We start from the raw sequence: 17,190 nt of genomic DNA, 5'->3' as shown, positions 1-17,190 counted from the left end.
TCTCAACCTTATAGTACTTAAGTTGGGGATGCTTCTCATTCTCAGATAGTCAAATATACTGTGATCTTGGAGTTGTCTCTTGACTAACACTAAGTTTTGGGGGGGAAAGATTTACACAAGTAAATTCTTAGTGCTCTTTCCTTTGTACCTCTTACCTTATTCCTCTTTGGTGTAAAAATATTCACACATATAACTTTGTATTCCTGATTTCATCAGACACCCACCTAAAAATTCCTACACATTCGCCTTAAATATTCTATACTGACAATGCATACATAGATAGATCTTGTTGTCTACAGCAAATGGGCGTACGGGTTCTTAACTGTTGAACACACTGGTTTGTGAAATACTTAGGTTTTATGGTATAATTAGTGTTTTGAAGTCCCATCTGAGCTCTAGTCTTAATTGACTTTTTTTGGCCTCTCAAAACTATTTTACTTGTGAAGAAGAGATTTAAAAACTGGCTATCAAGGCAGCTCATTCAGCCATTAGCTAAATAAGCTACAGTAGACTGAAAAAGGATGTGATGAAGAGAAAGGTAATCAGAAAGGTGTGGTTCTATTATTTTCATACATTGAAATGTTCTCTTCCTCATTTTACAACTTTCCCTTCCTACCCTTTCAAGTCCTCTCCAACCACATATATTCAGCTTACACAAACTCATCTTAGGGGTAACTTAGTATATAGTGGATAGCATGCTGAACTTGAAATCCAGAAGACCCGAGTTTGAATCCTGCTTCAGGCATATATTCATTGTGATATGAGCTTGGACAAATCACTTACCTCCTCTCGCCCTCCGTTTTCTCATCTGTACAATGAGGACAATAATATCATATACCTTAGTGTTGTCATAATATCAAATGAGATAATATGTATAACATGTACCTTAAAACACTATAGAAATGTTAGCAATTATTAGGGATAAAGATTGGACCTGTGATTTCACTGGTATAGGGAATTCCCAAGGGGAGAAAAACTTTTTCTACTAATGTAGATTATCACTTTTTTGCTCAGAGCACTCTCTGAATGGTCACAAACAGGGCTTGAATTCATGTCTTCCAAGTTCAAGTCTAACTTTTTATCAGCCATGCCAAGCCATGTGTCACTTTCATTATTATTACTGTTTTTCCATGCCTTTTTTTCTATACAAGATCTCACACAGACACATTTATGCTTTATTACTGTTGCATGAAATGTCCAAGTACCGTTTACTTTATCTGTATCAGATAATATGTCTATAGACATAATTTTTTAAAAGTAGCACTTTGGAAAAAAATAGGTTTCATCCTTTTGTTTTGACATATTAGTCCTTTCCTCTTAACTGCCCCAGAGCAGCTAGGTGGCACAGTAGCTAAGAGTGCCAGGGCTAGAGTCAAGAAAAATCATCTTTCTGTGTTCAAATCTGGCCCCAGACACTAGCTGTGTGACCCTGAGCAAGTCACTTAGCCCTGTGTGCCTGTTTCCTCATCTGTAAAATGAACTAGAGAAGGAAATGGCAAACTACTCCAGTATCTTTGCCAAGAAAGCCCCAAATAAGGTCATGAAGAGTTGGACACAGCTCAGATTACTAAACAATAATAGCCTCACCCTGCTTTTTGAGCTCTCCCTAGTAACAAAAAGCCATTTAAACAAAACTAACAAACAAGAACCTCATTCCACATCTGTAGTGTCTATCTCTAGTGAGAAGAAGGTATGTTTCCTTATTAGTTCCCTAGGACCAAGGTCATACTTTAGAATTTATCATAGCAGGACTGCTTTTTAGTATTATCATTTATTTTAATGTAGTAAGCATACATATATTCTCTTGGTTCTGTTTTCTTCATTCTATGTCACTTCATTACAAGTATTCCATTGATTCTCTAAATTCCCCAATACTCAATTACATTCACATACCATAATTGGTTTGGCTACTTTTAATTTTTACATTTTTGTATTTGATTTTTGTTTTGTTTTTACTACCACAAACAAAAGGACTTTTTTGTTTGTTTTTGTTTGTTTTTTGGGGTTTTTTGGTGAGGCAGTTGGGGTTAAGTGACTTGCCCAGAGTCACACAGCTAGTAAGTGTTATATGTCTGAGGTCGGATTTGAACTCAGGTCCTCCTGACTTCAGGGCTGGTGCTTCATCCACTGCGCCATCTAGCTGCCCCCCCCTTTTTTTTTTAAAGAGAGACTGGGTTTCTTTCTCTTGCCTAGGCTAGAAGTACAGCCACCATTCTATACTCCTACTTATAAGCACAGAAACTTCGACCTTCTCTGTTTCTGGCTTCTGTACACAGCCACCAGGTCCCCCACTCCTAGGGGTTCACCATATTTCTGCCCAGTTTACTGCAATCAGATTAGCTTTAGTCCACAACTCAGAATTCCTGAGCTCAAAAGATGCTTCCCCAGTATCAAGGATTAAAGGTGTGTGCCATCCTACCAACCACTTTCTTTCAACCTATCTTTGAACAGTATGGCTCCAAGCTGATTTCCTCTGTCCTTAATGTTCTTGCCCCTGAAATTATCTTTTCCTCATCTGAACTTCAGTGGTACTCATTGTCTCTACCATCATTTGGCACCTGTATGCTGGTTTTGTTGTTAATTATATTTTTTAAAGTTTACATATAGGACCTAGAAGGAACCGTGGAAGATCTTCTTTAGCCTCTCATTCTGCAGGTGAGGAAATCAAGGCCCAGGGAGGAAAATGATTTGCCCAAGGTTACACAGACAGTGAGTGGCAGAGGCAGGATTTGAATCGCAGTCTCCTGACTGCTAAACCATCTGTCTCCCATTCTGTGTGTGTTTTGTCTCTTCAGTTAGATTGTGAGTTACAGGCAGAGCCAGTATTTATAGTTCTTTTTGCCCCCACAGTACCTTGCGCGTTTTAGATACTCAGCTAAATTTTATTTATTGATTATGTGGTTTTGTCATTGAATTGCTTGAACGTAGAAGTACCTTAGAAGATCTCTTGTGGACTCCCATTTTTAAAATTATTTGGTGTTACATAAAAAGAAAGGACTCGGGGTAAAAAAAAGTCTGACCTTTAGGGAAATTTTAGCTATTATTGCATCTCAAAAAGACATTTTTTCAGGATAGAATTATGGTCCTGTGCAATTATTGGCAAGGTGGATTTTGGTGGAGACAATCCTAATTTTTCCTGAGAGGTTTTGTAGTATAAATTACTAACCAGGACAAAGTTGAGATTATCATCAGCTAGTTAGCAAAATGGTATAGTAGAAAGTGTGGGGGATTTGGAGACAGAAGACCTGGGTTCAAATCCCAGCTTTGCCACTTACTAACAGTGTTATTTTAGGTAAGTCACTGGGCAAGACACAGATCCCTGGGCCTTGGTTTCTTTATCTATAAAATGAGTGTGTTGGCCCAGATAACCACTGTAGCTCCCTACCAACTCTAAATATATTGTCTCAAATTACTGAGGACCCTGAGCACATGTATTTCATTCATCAGATATTTATCACTCTTGAGTTTGGTTGTTGCCACACAGAGATAAATAATACATGGCTTTTTCTCTCAATGTATAAGGGATATACACATATCCCTATAAGACTTATTTTAGAATTTCCCTTCTCTCCTATAGTAGTGAATTTCATAACCCCTGGCTTACTTGAATGAATTAGAATTGACATTTTAATTGTTGAGTCCCTATAATATGCCCAAAGATGGACAGAAGATAGAAGATTCCAGTCCCCTAGAATTTTCCATTCTCATGTCTCAAGATAAACATGTGTAGATATTGCTTTTAGTAACTTATGGTGTTATTAAAAGTGTGAAGTAAGTGGCTGGTCATTGATTTTGCTTACCAAAAAGATGATTCTTTTAAAAAACATATCTATTCCCATATACTTCCTGCTAACATTGTAATTTTAAGTGAATTCTCAAAAATTGTGTTTTGGCAAGCTGTGAGGTAGGGAGTTACCTTTTTAACTGGAAGCTATTGCTACTAACTGGATATTCCAGATAGACTGAAGAACTTTTAACTTTAAAGTATATGCAGTGTTGATATATTTCTGAAGTGTTCTTGTTTTCATCTTTTTGCATTGTTTCACATAGCCTCAGAATAGGTTTAGAATTACATTCTGAATTATCTTCAGAAATAAAGAATTGTTTATGTATATTGAGTTCATAAATAGACAGCAATTATCAAATTATCAAAATTAATCAAATTATCAAAAGAAAAATATTTGAAGGAATTCTTCATAAATCCAAATAGTCCAACTTTAATGTGACCCAATTTAGGTGTTTTTTTTTAAAAGCCATTCTGCTTCGAGTAAGTATCCCTCTTGTCTGAGAAATAATATTTATTAATGGTAACATCAGCATATTTTTTTGGTGGTTTCAGAAGTGACCAAGGTTCGAAGAAACCTTTTCAACCAAGAGATACTTTCTCCTTCAAAAAGATCCATGAAAAGACTGCCCAGAAGTCATTCAGTGTCAGCCGTTGAAGGGCTAAAATACAAAGCTGACAGCTTCAAGCAGATTCAAGGTATTGTATGTGTCCAAATAGGAATAGCCCCAAGTGAGAAAGGATTAACCGTCATAACTGTCCCTTCAGCCTTTTGTAAGAGATGGCAAGGTGTTTCTGACTGTTAGAAGGAGCCGATATAGGATGATGGTGCCTGCAATCAAAGCCACGTGAATATGAGGCAGCTAAGTGGTACAGTGGATAGAGCTCTGGCCTTGGAGTCAGGAGGACCTGAGTTCAAATGTGACCTCAGACATTTGACCCTTAACTAGCTGTGTGGCCCTGGGCAAGTCACTTAATCCTGATTGCCTCACCAAAAAACAAAACAAAACAAAAAAAGCCAAATGACTGTTAGAGAAACCAGGCTTAAATGCCAATATAAAACATTAAATGATGAGACCAGGCTTCTCCAAAAGGGCATAGCAAGCCTTAATAACTGGTTATAGAATATGCTTCAGGCAAAGTGGGTGGGGGAAGAGGGGAAGGAGTGAAACTTCCATGGTCCAGAGCCATAGAGACTTTCAGAAATATTAAAAGAGGCAATTGCAGTCAGATGACATGAAGCCCAAAAGAATCATGTAAGCCAGATAGAGCAGTGAATTCCTCATTGAGGGGACCAGATTCTAAAGGTAACAAAATCTCACCAGACCTAGCAACAGTATCAACCTGAAAATCTACCTAATTGGAGGAATATGGATAACTTAGACTAATACTAATTCAAATAAGACCGAGGATAAACAATAATGTCTGTTCTGTAATCTTGCCCATTTCTCCATTTTTGTAATTTTTTTTTCCCTTAGTTTCCTAATAAAATCCAGCTTTCAAAATTATTAATTTTGGTTCCACTGAACTAAGGAAAAGGTTGTTCACAACTAAGCTAAATAGCTCTTAGGAGTGTCACTAGAGGCCAGGCTTAACGAGGGGCAGCTGTGATCCCTTTCGCTCCTACTTTCCCATCCTGTTGGAGCATCTCTTAAAAGCTGTTAAGCTTAATACTGATAGATTCTCCAACTATTTTTCACTCCATTGTATTTTTGGATTTGGAATTTGATACAGTTTTAAATAAAATAGAATGCCTTTCCCTTTATCCTTCAGGCTATGTATAAAATAGATTATATGATTGAAAATACTGCCTTGTTACAGTAGCAGCAAACATTTTATTGAATGCCTAAGTGGGGCAGCTACGTGGTGAAGTGGATAGAGCACCATTCCTGGAGTCAGGAGGACCTGAGTTCAAATCCGGCCTCAGATACTTGACACTTACTAACTATGTGACCCTGGGCAAGTCAGTTAACCCCACTGCCTACCCTCCCACCCTGTCCCCCCCCCAAAAAAAGGAATGCTTACCATGTGCAGGTACTATTAAGAGAGCACTGGGCCTGGAGTCAGGAAGAGGAGTTCCAATCCCACCTCCGATACTAGCTATATGACCCTAGGCAAATCACTTAACCCCTCTCTGCCTCAGTTTTCTTATCTATAAAATGGGGATAATAATAGCACCTACTTCCCAGGGTTCTTTTGAGGATTAAATGAGGTAATATTTGCAAAGTGCTTTGCAAACCATAGACCATTATATAAATGCTAGCTGCTCTTATTGTTCCTGTTAAGTACTGATAACCCAGAGCCATATGATATAGTCCTACTAGTGTGGAGCTTGAAATCTTCATATAAACACACTTACAAAAAAATAACAGAATAGGATGCCATATGAGTAAGTAGTATAGCTAATAAGTATATCAGAAATACAAAGGAGAGAGGGATCACCTGCTAGGATAGTTAGAGTAATCTACATGGAAAAGGTAAGATTTGAGCTAGATATTGAAAGGATGAGCCTTAAACAAATGGAGCAGAAAGGGCAAGAAGAGTATTGTATGAGGTATGGTGACAAGAATACTCATAGTAGCAATAAAGCAGCCATAGAGGCAAGAGCAAAAAGTAAATGCAGAGAAGTAGTAAGAGCTAATTGGAGAGGTAGGGAAGGGTAACTAAAGATCCATGTTACAAAGCTATGTATTTGTGTTTCTCCCTCATTTTTAACCTTTAAATTAGTTCATTGATGAGATGTCATTCAGTGATCACTGTAGCTAGGTTGCCTACTCAGCTCTGTTTTCTTAAAATATAGCACGTTCCAAATCTTAGTCAGGGTTTAAACTTTAAGAGCTTAAGATTGGCTTTGGAACACTCTGCGTATACATATATATGTGTATATATATATGTATGTATGTATGTATATGTGTAATGTTTATTATAGCAACACAGGTAGAAAAATGGAAACTTGTCAGCTTACCAGCCACACTTGTTTTGTCCTATTGTATCTAATTCTTAAGTACATGGGTGGAAGTAAGGGTTTTTATAAAATGTAAGTCAATATATTTCACATACATAATTAATGATAACAATAGATATCACAACCCTTCAATTCTGGAGTACTAAAATGACATTAAAAAATAAGATTAGGAAAACGAACTCTGCTATTTTCTGTGGAACTAGCCAATGTACTGGTCTGCTATATCCTCATGGGTAGTTAAACTCTTAACTTTTCAAGTAAGCACTTTCATATTTATAAGTTGGAGGAAAAAAATTTAAATACAAAATGGTTCAGAAGTCAATGATAAATGTAAGAACACAGGATGTTTGCTTCCCAAGTCTTTGCTGAAAACAAATATAAATTATATTTTATGTGAAAGTCTACAAAATGTTATATATATTATCCTTTTTGGTGTTGATAGACCAGCCAGTCTTATCCCTTGATGATTAAATTGAAAAGAACTAAGATCCTTTCCATTGTAGTTATAACTAGTACAACAATCACTAAGGCTAGCCATCTACCACATCAAATCACAGGCCATTTGAAATTTGAGGCTACTAACTTTAATGCTTATATTTGCCCCTTATTAAGTTATGTAAAGCTTGTAATTTCTGCTTCTTTCATACCTTAGATTATCATAAACTGCTAACTAAGAGGGTATCAGAGACTCCATTGCACAAACAGGTATCTAGAAGATTACTTCAAAGACAAATTAAGGGCAGGTAAGTGGCATTCTTACATGTATCTGCTTCATTAACTCACTGTACCCTTTTTGGTTTTAGTATGACCTTTACCTTACCTTCTCTTATAACATCAGATCTTGTCTGCCTAGGCTAAATCTGTATCTTTAGAGATAGAGGCCTGTTTGAGTATTAAAGAGAACAGTGCCCAAATTTTGTATAATTTGGAAATGCAAACACTTGAGTTTCCAACAAGTGGTTGACTGACTTCTAATATATTCAGATTGGAGATTTGTACTCCCAGTTTGGGCATAGAGGAAGTTGTCTGGGTCTTGGGAGCTTTAATAGTCATGGGATTCTCTTGGTGAGATTAACACCAGTAGGTTATTAGTAGGATGACCCCTACATTGCTCCAGTGTAATAAAATTCACGTGCGTTATTTTCCTTTTTTCTCAAGGTCCTCTGATCCTGGCCCTGACATTGATGTTGTTGAAGAATCTCCTGAAAAAGAAGAATGTGGTAGGTATTTTTGAAATCTGGTCTTATCTTTTTACTTTTCCTTAGTCTTAATACACCAGCTTTCTCTCTATTTTATGCTGAATTCCAAAGCATTTTATGGAAAGAGATGATTGTGTTAGACTCACAGTAGGAATTCAGTTCATTCATACTCCTCCTACTTAGTGCAGGAATCTCCTCACCTTATAGGCAGATGGCCATCTACATTCTGCTGAATACTTCCAGTGATGGAAGTCTCCTATCATGAAAAAATAGACCATTCCATTTCAGGACAGCTCTAATTATATTTATCTTAAATCTGTTCCACTGTAACTTTTACTCATTGGTCCTATTTCTGCCCTCTGAAATACTTAGCATAGGTTTAATCTCCCAGATGGCAGGCTCAGCTGTTTGAAAATGACTATCATATTATGTGGTTTAATAAAAATGCTTCAGGTTATTTAAATGCTCTTATGAATGAATAAACGTATACCTCACTATAGAAAGGCAGCCACCTCTTAAGTGAAATCTTGGCCATTATATAATATCATTGTAACAGTAGTATAAATTATTCTCTCATACCTTTAAAGTTACTGAGGCAGTTTTTGGAGAAATAACGTCCTTATCCAAAACAGAAATAGAATCAGGGTGAAGATTGATACAACCTGCTTTTGCAGTAAGGTGCTTTGGAATTTAAAAAAAAATGGAACAAAGGTGATGGTTGTATTAGTTTTTATGTAACTTCAGGAAAACACATCTAGTAGGTCAATGCTTCTTTATACCTCAGTGGGGCCATATCATAAATGTTATGTATATTTGTAGCAGCACTTCAGAAATCTTACTACTAAACTAGTGATAGGTCTAGAATTTCCATCTTTTCTTTTATTCATTGTTATACAAGCATTCTTTTTCCTTTTTAGTGTGAAAATGTCAAGGATATATTTTCCCTGGATAACTTAAGCTATCACTCTGCTTTTCTAGAAATGAGTTTGAGACGAAGTCCTCGAATCAAACATCTGTCATTTGTGAGAACAAACTCTGCTTCTTTCTACCCTGTCTCACAACTGAAGCCTCGAAATATACAGAGGGTGCACTTGAGACGGAAGAATGAATCAGGTCACTTACATACTTACCTCTTAGAAGACAGTTTTGATGGGTGGGGTGTAATGCATTTAGTGCTTTGGGGGAAATGTTGAATTTGCCAGGTTTTTTTTCCTTGGGTAGGGACATGATATGTACGTGAGACACACTGAGCTTTCTGTGTGTGGAAAAACTTTTCTAGCTTTCTGCCAAGATGCATACTTTAGACCAGTATAGCATTTTGTCCATGACAAGATCCACCTTTGAACCAGTATAGCATATTTCCCATGACATTGCTCTTTTGTTTATTCAAGAGAGATTAATCTGTGATGACCTGGAACTTTTGCCATACAGTCAAGTCGCAGATTAGGTGTGAAATCTTATATATGTCATTATCCATTCCATTCCTCCCTTTCATTATCATGAAAAGCAAGTTACCTGTAGTGTGTTTTTCATGGTTTTGTTTATTTGTTTTTTCCAACATTCATGTTCAGCTAGTTGCTTGTATTTGCCAACATATAGGCTGAAGTTGGCAGGTTATATAGCAGATGTTGAACAAAATACACAAAAGCACCAATGTAATAGATCTTCCAATTAGTTAAATTTCATTTCCCCTAATATAATTTGGATGTCTTAATGCTATGAGGAGAGAGCCAATAGCCCTAAAATGTTGTCGTGCTTTATTTTTTTAGGTTCTAAGGAATGTCCTATAATTCAGGGTATCCGATCTCCCAAGAGGCTTCTTTTTGGTGCAGTCTCTGAAATGACTAGTCCCACAAAGGAAAAGCACCAAACTAAAAGGTCTGCAAAAAACTCATTGGCTTCTGAGAAGCCTATTGTTTACCAGGTAAATGTCTTACAATAAACATCTTAAGGTACAAAGTTGGATCTTGTGTTCGTGGGTGTCATAAGGATAACATATGGCCTTTATTAGGAGCCTACAATACAATATACAAGACATAAGCACATGTAATCAATCTATTTCTAACTCAAGGATTTATAATTTAGAGGTTGAACTACATATGAAATTTTGTGATTGATTTATTTCATCAGTGTGCGTTTTGTCTCTACCGCAAACCACTCATGAGTTACTGGAGCTAAAAATGTTTATTACCTAGTTGTCCACACTCTAGCAATGGTCTTTCTCCAAGCTAAGCTGATACTTGGAAAAAAGGTCGTTCTGTTTCCTGGTTGGTAGGACCTGCCAGAAATTAAATTCCACTGGTGTAGCCACTTTTTTTCTTTAGTCTTATTTTTTTCAATTGATGGAAATCTGTTCTCTCCCTTCTCCCTCCCCAATCGTCATTGTGTTTAAGATGCCTATGAGACATCCAATTCAAGATGTCTAATGGGCATTTTGGGATACAAAACTGGAGGTCAGCACAGAAGTTAGACCTAGATTAATTGGATTTGAAAATCATCCCCATAGAGATGATAATTCAGTTCTTTGGAGCTGATAAGATCACCAAGTGAAATAGAGGGAGAAGAGAAGATGGTCTAGAAAAGAACTCTGTGGGATTATCAGGCAGGACCTGGATGAAGATCCAGCAAAGAAGACTGAGAAGGTTCACTTTGATGGCAGGATGAGGCATCAGAGTAAAGTTTTAGTAGAGAATCAATGTGTTTATAACAGTAACAGTAATAATTAGGAAAATATTTGGCAATTGATCTAGGAAAGGCTGAGAGATAAATGGCAATTGGATCTGTGGGGACAGAGTATGCTCAGCTGGAACAGAATATGAGCAAGAGGTGAAAGGGACATAAAAAAGGACCAACAGATGGAAATAATTGTAGGCCAGTGTATGAAATGGAGATTTCATTTGGAGTGTGTATGGGTTATGAATCAAATAACAGAAAATGACTGGAGAAAATATTTTTAATTGCACTACACAAAATGTTTTGAAGTTTTGTAGAGACTGTAAGTCTTAATTTAAAAAAAAAACTTTTATTTTTAATTTATTCCATAACATAGGAGAATTTTTAAAAATTGCACATGAAACTACAAATCCACTATGTACAACTTACTTTACCTTTTAAATATAAAGTTATCACATAACTTTTTTCCTTTTTTTTAAAATGCCCTCTCCCCCACCCTAGAAATGGCTACCATTAGACGTGTGTGTGTGTGTGTGTGTGTGTGTGTGTGTGTGTAAGTAAAATAATTCCATACTTCTGTTTATCATTTCTTTTTCTGAATGCAAATAGTATCTTTCATCATAGGTCCTTTGTAGTTAATTTGGGTGTTTATAATGTCAAAATGACTTAGTTGCTCAAAGTTCTTAAGATAATATTGCTGTTACTGTTGTCTTGGTTCTGCTCATTTCACTCTTCATTATTTCGTGCATGTTTTTGTAAAATCAACAAGCTCATCATTTCTTATAAGCACAGTAGTATTCCATCATGATCATATACCACACCTTGTTCAGCCATTCCCCTTTTGACAGGCATCCTTGCAGTTTCCAGTTCTTTGCCACCACAAAGAGATCTGCTATAAATATTTTAGAATATTTTCCTTTTTCCCTAATCATCTTTGGAAATAGACCTAGTAATGGTATTGCTGGGTCAAAGGCAGTTCAGTAACTCTTTAGGCATAATTCCAGATTGCTCTCCAAAATGGTAAGTCTTAAAAACACTAGACAGAAGAATTAGAGCTAATGACAGTCAAATTTAAGAAATGTTGAGGAGAAGAAAATGGTCAAAGTTGATTTACCTAGAAAAGAAAACTCCACAGTTTTAGACTTAGATTCAACCAAGGGTCTACTTTCTCCAGTTTTCTTGTTTTCTTATCCTGTAACTCTCTTAAATGGGCCTTTATGGGAATGTCAGTCATAAGCTTACCAGTTGCCTAGCTTAAGAGTTTTGTATTTAAAGAAAAAACACTGGTTATAATATTTGAGTCGGAATAATCATTGTCACTTTCTTTCTAGACTCCTAGGAAAAGTGAACAGGAGCCTCAGGCCCCCACTAACAAAATTCTGAGGAGATCACCTCGAACACCACAAATAACATATCACACTCCAAGAAAACAAAGAAAAACTACTTCAAAAACTACATCAACAGATCAGATGGCTTTTAAGAATTCTACAAAAGACTTTTCATCTGACTTAGAAATTGGATCACTTTCTGAGGCAAAAGTAATCCATCAGAAGGGAAGCTCCCTGCTAAAAGAAAACCCTTCTCCTCTTGAGAAGATGGAGTTAAGAACTCCCAAAAGGCAAAGAAGTCAGACACCTGAACTTTTAGAGACTCCTCCTTGGTCACTTCAGAGGAATTCCAGTCTAGCTAATGTTTCATGTCCCGTAGCCCAGTTCCCATTTACTATCCAGACCATTAATACTAACTGTCTGACTCCCATTAAACACTCCCAGAAAACACCTCAGAAATCAGCAGCCTCTGCATCTCCAAGAAGACCTGGCCAAGTAGTTGCAGTGACCCCTCTAAGTCAGAGAAACCAAGACCCAAATGTTCTTATACATACAGTTTCTCAGCCAATGGAATACATTAAGGAATTAAATGATAAAACTACCCAAAACATAAAAGGATCAGGGCATATGGTTGCTGTATTCACACCACCTATTTCTTCCAAAAAAAAAAACCTATTTAATTCTCTACCACATGATGTTTCAATGAAGACTCCAACTAGGAAATCTTCTGTAGGTTCTCTTTCTCCTAGTGAACTTGGAGAATTTGGTTGGGGGATGCTACAAAAATCACCAAATATGACAGTCACACCTCTTGCCTGTAACCTTATCTCAACTCCCAGAAAGAGTTCAAGGGTAACTAAACCTAGTAATAGTCTCCCTCCACCACCTTCTAAAATCAGGAAACAACATATGAATAGAAACAATTCCATCCTTGAAAGAAGTTTATCACTTCACCAGTTCAGTACCTCTAATGATCCTACAGTTGAACAAAGAGATGTGGCAACTATGGACTCACCCTTTAAAAAGGAACAGAAAAAAGTAAACCTTTCTTCTCCATTTTCCCCCAAGGAGCACTTTCACCCTTTAGCTGGTGTAGGGTATGAATGGCTTGATTACTCTCCTCTATTCACTACCCAGAATACAATAGAACAACAGGGCAGTGATAACTCAGAAACTTCTGTAAGACCACCTGAAGAGTTAAAGATGGCTCTTACTTATGAACAGCCTTCTGCATCTAATGAGGTGGCTTCTCCACCTGCTAAGCCCAAGTCTCCTTTGGTACCTTCTTATGCCCTACGTCGTACTGCAGATAGAAGGCAGAGACAGGCTGCAGCACGGCTTGCAGATCCAAAAGCTTCACCTCAGCTTTCAGAAGACCGTCTAGAAGTGATTTCTGCTAGTCCTCCAACCTACGAGGTTGAGCTGGAGATGCAAGCTTCTGGCTTACCCAAGCTTCGTATCAAAAGGGTAGACTCTACTTCTGTCAGTACTGAAAACCAAAAAAAGGTGGACACATCTCTGGGAGGAGAGAACTTTCCTGATCTTGGGTGCTTGTTGCGCCAGAGTAAACCTAACCAACTGGAAGCTGCTTATGTCTCGCCTCCATGTCTTCATTCTTCTCATACTACCCCAGGCAAGAGTGGGAGGCAGATGTATATCTGTCAGTCTTATACCCCAACTCACTTTCCCTCTAGCACCACCTCCCCCTCCCCAACGGATGTTTGGGTTTCCTGGACACCATCACCCAGGCATAAAGGGAAGAGCACTCCTGATACAATCCAAGACTGGCCAAGAAAAAAGAAGGCAGTGGACAGCAATATTAATTCTTGTGGTGGGAGAAATGAAAGAGGTTCAGATCTCCTGGGAAATGTGTCTGGTGTTGAAGAGGAGGGAAAGGAAAGGGTTTTTGAGCAGTGCATCAGCAAAACTGCCCTCTTGGGGGATTTTGAACTTGAAGGAGTATATTGTCTTCCAGATCAGTCGCCTTCCAGCGACTGTGAACCTAGAGCTGAAGACAGTTTTTCAAAGGGGCAATTTGGATTGTTCTCTAGGAAAAGACCGCTTTCCTCTCAGGAGGAAAATGAGCACCAAACCAGAAGATCTTGTGGCAGCCAAAAAGGAAATCAGGTCATTTCTGCTGATAACGAAACAAAGGAAGAAAGGAAATCTCCAAGTAGAAGTATAAGACAGCCTTCCTCCATGGGGGATGATGAGGTATTCGTTTCAGGTAAATATATTCTTGAGGTCGTCTTCCTATTTGGTTATCGTTGGGTATTTTTCCTATTTGGTATTGTTATTGTGCGGAGTGAACAGGCAGTTTGGGAGATGAATTCTTAGAAAGATGAGCTTGCTTATATTTTTTGTTTCCAGAGTCCATGGGGGAATGTAGCAGCGTGTTTTTCATTTATTTAGCAAATATTTTTCAGGTGCCTGTTTTGTGTCAGACACTGGGCCAAATGATGTATTTGTGGTGTGGTGTCTCTTTAGGCTCTACCCCACCTAACTGTACTGTGAGGAGTTGTCTGTCTGCTAGTGGTCTTCGAGCACTGACCCAATCTCCACTACTGTACCAAGGAAAAGCACCTTCCTTTCAGCAAAAGGATATTAGAGGTAACTTGTATTATTGATTAGCAAATCACAGTGTCAAAACTGTGACCTTTTGGGGGCAGCTAGGTGGCGCAGGGGATAGAGCACCAGCCCTGGATTCAGGAAGACCTGAGTTCAAATGCGGCCTCAAACACATAACACTTACTAGCTATGTGACCCTGGGCAAGTCAGTTAACTCCATCGCCTAGCCAAAAAAAAAAAAAACCTGTGACCTTTTTATGGTTGCCAGTCCAGTTCAACATTTATTTAAGTTTGGGCCTATGATTTCATTAGTATAGGGAACTCTAGCATGGAAGTATTTGAGTACCTTATGCATAAGGCACTAGGAATTAGGTTAGCCCAGAGTTATCAGATAAATTGTTTCTTAAGGAGTTAGGGAGAGTGGAATGCATTCTAAAGTTCTAAAATATTTTATATATAGCCTATGATGTTGTCTCCATCTCAGAAAAAGCCTCCTAATATGGATTGACAGGTATTTTTATTATAAAAAACTCCTTGCATTCTTCCAAGCACTTTATAGTCTTCTAGAAAGCAGGAAAGTAAAAATTGACGATTACCCTCAAGAAAAACCTAGGCTGGATAAGTAAAACACTGAGAAGGAGTGAACTGAAAGTAGTTAATTAGTAAAGAATAGATGGTATGTTCAAAACAATTAGGAAATTTTCATTTTATGAGCCAGTTTTCTACAATTTGTGTGTCTCTAGGTTTATGTCTGCATTTATAACGTCACCATCTGATAATTATGCTATCCATTCTAATGATAAGTGGTATAGTATAGTTGATAGAGAACTGACATAGGGGGTGAAAAATCTGGATTAAAGTCTTGCTTCTGACACATTCTGGTTCTATGACACTGACTAAGCAAGTCATTTAACCTTTCAGTTGCCCAGGAGCAACTCTCTAAATTGCAGTACAGTTACCACATTACGTTTATAGAAGGGATTTCCTCACCAGGAGTTCCCTACACTAATGAAATCTCAGTTCTGGACCAAAAAAGGGAGGAAGGGACTTCAGAACCTGTTTTTTGTGACTATTCTAAACAAGACTGCTTCTCTTTCATCCCACCAGAGAAGGAATGTTCTACTAGTTACCTGAAGAATTAACACCTGTTAACAACACTGGGTAGATAGAATTTCTTTCTTTGACCATGCTGACTGGGAATGCAGGAGGTGGGTGATAAAGACTTAAAACCACTGAACTATAATCCATTCTTTTGCCTCTAAAAGAAAGCACCAAAATTGTAAATCATGTAAATTAGCTTAAGCTCACAGTTCTGAGAAGTCAAACCAAAGGTAAAGCTTACAGTTGAAAAACTGAACTTATGCCATTGTTGCTTGGCTGTTTGCTCCCCCTTCTCTTTGTCTTCAGGTAGATGAATACTTGAATAATCTTTATTCAAGATTGGAGGAGCTGATGAAAAATTTATACTTGGTGATTTTGCTAGTCCAAGCCTACCACCGTATGGTGTCCTACAAATGTAACTATTCTCTTCTTAAAACTTTCTATTTCCAGTACTTGGTGACAATTCTAAATCTTTGCCTTTTTACAGATGAAGAGATGGATGTATTTCCAAGTACTGCGGGCCAAGAGTCTCCTTTCAACATAACAATCTCTCGGAGACATCCTTTGAATAGAACTTATACTCGGAAAAGGCTGCTCAGCTAGTAAAGTTGGGTTGTGGTCACTTGGTTATAGCCATTACTAACTTTGTCCAAGGCCACTCTGGCCTGGCACAACAGGGATTTCTCTGTTCTTGTCTCTCTTCAGTCCAAAGACTGACTTTCATCAGATGTATCAGACGCTCACAGACTTGTGTTGAATGATTTTGTGAAATGATACCAGAATACCCTGCTCATCTTCTATGGGACTGAGCTGAGGGATTTCTGCAGTGCTTGTGGCCCTTCTCAGAGCTGGAGACAAGGGCTTTTTAAGTCATTGGAGAGAGTACCAGGCATGAGAGCAGACAAAGCCAGACAGAAAGGTGCTGGGGACCTGGCTTCAAGCCTCTTATACTGTTCTCAAGCCTCTGAGTCTGGCTAGAAAGTGGGGGGTTATTTCCTGCATTCAATTCCACCATCATCATTTGCTCTACACCTCACCCAAGATGGAGCAGTAGCACCTTGGGATCATGAAGATAATGGCTAATGTGGCAGAAGAAATTGTCCACATTCCCTTTGTGTAATATAATAAATGGTTACTTGAAACACTGAGTTCAGTGTACAGATGCAATGTCACAGGAGAAAGAGCCGTGGCCTTGAGGGCACTCTGTCTTTGTACCACTTAATTATCTAAATGACTTTAAGCAAGTTACTAAACGTGGGAGCTTGTTTCCTCATCTGTAAAATCAGGGACAGCACTCTATTAAACAGGGCTGTGATCATGAAATGAGAGAACTATAAAATGTCACATAAATATAAGCTGCTGTTTCTTCCACGTTTCTAATCCTCACCATGACTAGACTGAAATCGGTTGTGACTGACATCCAACTCTAAACTTCTTTACTGGTCACTAAGGATGTATTTTCCAAAGTAATACTTTTTGAAAGTCACATTTCCATGTTTAGAAATATTTTCCTACTTTCTACTTTTCAGAAAGATGCCTGAGTTCAAAACAGTTTACCTCAGAGATAAGAAA

General features: G+C 37.9%; 1 protein-coding gene across 4 annotated transcripts in view; it reads left to right on the top strand.

Moving 5' to 3' along the window:
* The window catches only part of TICRR (TOPBP1 interacting checkpoint and replication regulator), a 40,488-nt gene extending 23,722 nt beyond the window's left edge, over positions 1 to 16,766 (top strand). For 2 of the 4 annotated variants that reach the window (XM_020964959.2, XM_020964953.2), the window contains exons 15-22: positions 4,340 to 4,483; positions 7,402 to 7,492; positions 7,908 to 7,969; positions 8,927 to 9,061; positions 9,718 to 9,872; positions 11,953 to 14,176; positions 14,437 to 14,559; positions 16,106 to 16,766. In XM_020964959.2, coding sequence (XP_020820618.1) covers positions 4,340 to 4,483; positions 7,402 to 7,492; positions 7,908 to 7,969; positions 8,927 to 9,061; positions 9,718 to 9,872; positions 11,953 to 14,176; positions 14,437 to 14,559; positions 16,106 to 16,221 — 3,050 coding nt within the window. In that variant the 3' untranslated portion in view covers positions 16,222 to 16,766. The other 2 variants (XR_002320438.2, XM_078151133.1) reach the window with 2 other exon arrangements.
* The last annotated feature ends 424 nt before the right edge of the window (positions 16,767 to 17,190 follow it).

This window comes from Phascolarctos cinereus, unplaced genomic scaffold (assembly GCF_003287225.1).
Source record: "Phascolarctos cinereus isolate Bilbo 61053 unplaced genomic scaffold, phaCin_HiC Scaffold_3;HRSCAF=262, whole genome shotgun sequence".
Taxonomy (NCBI): Eukaryota; Metazoa; Chordata; class Mammalia; order Diprotodontia; family Phascolarctidae; genus Phascolarctos; species Phascolarctos cinereus.
This window is presented reverse-complemented; position numbering and strand designations above follow the sequence as displayed.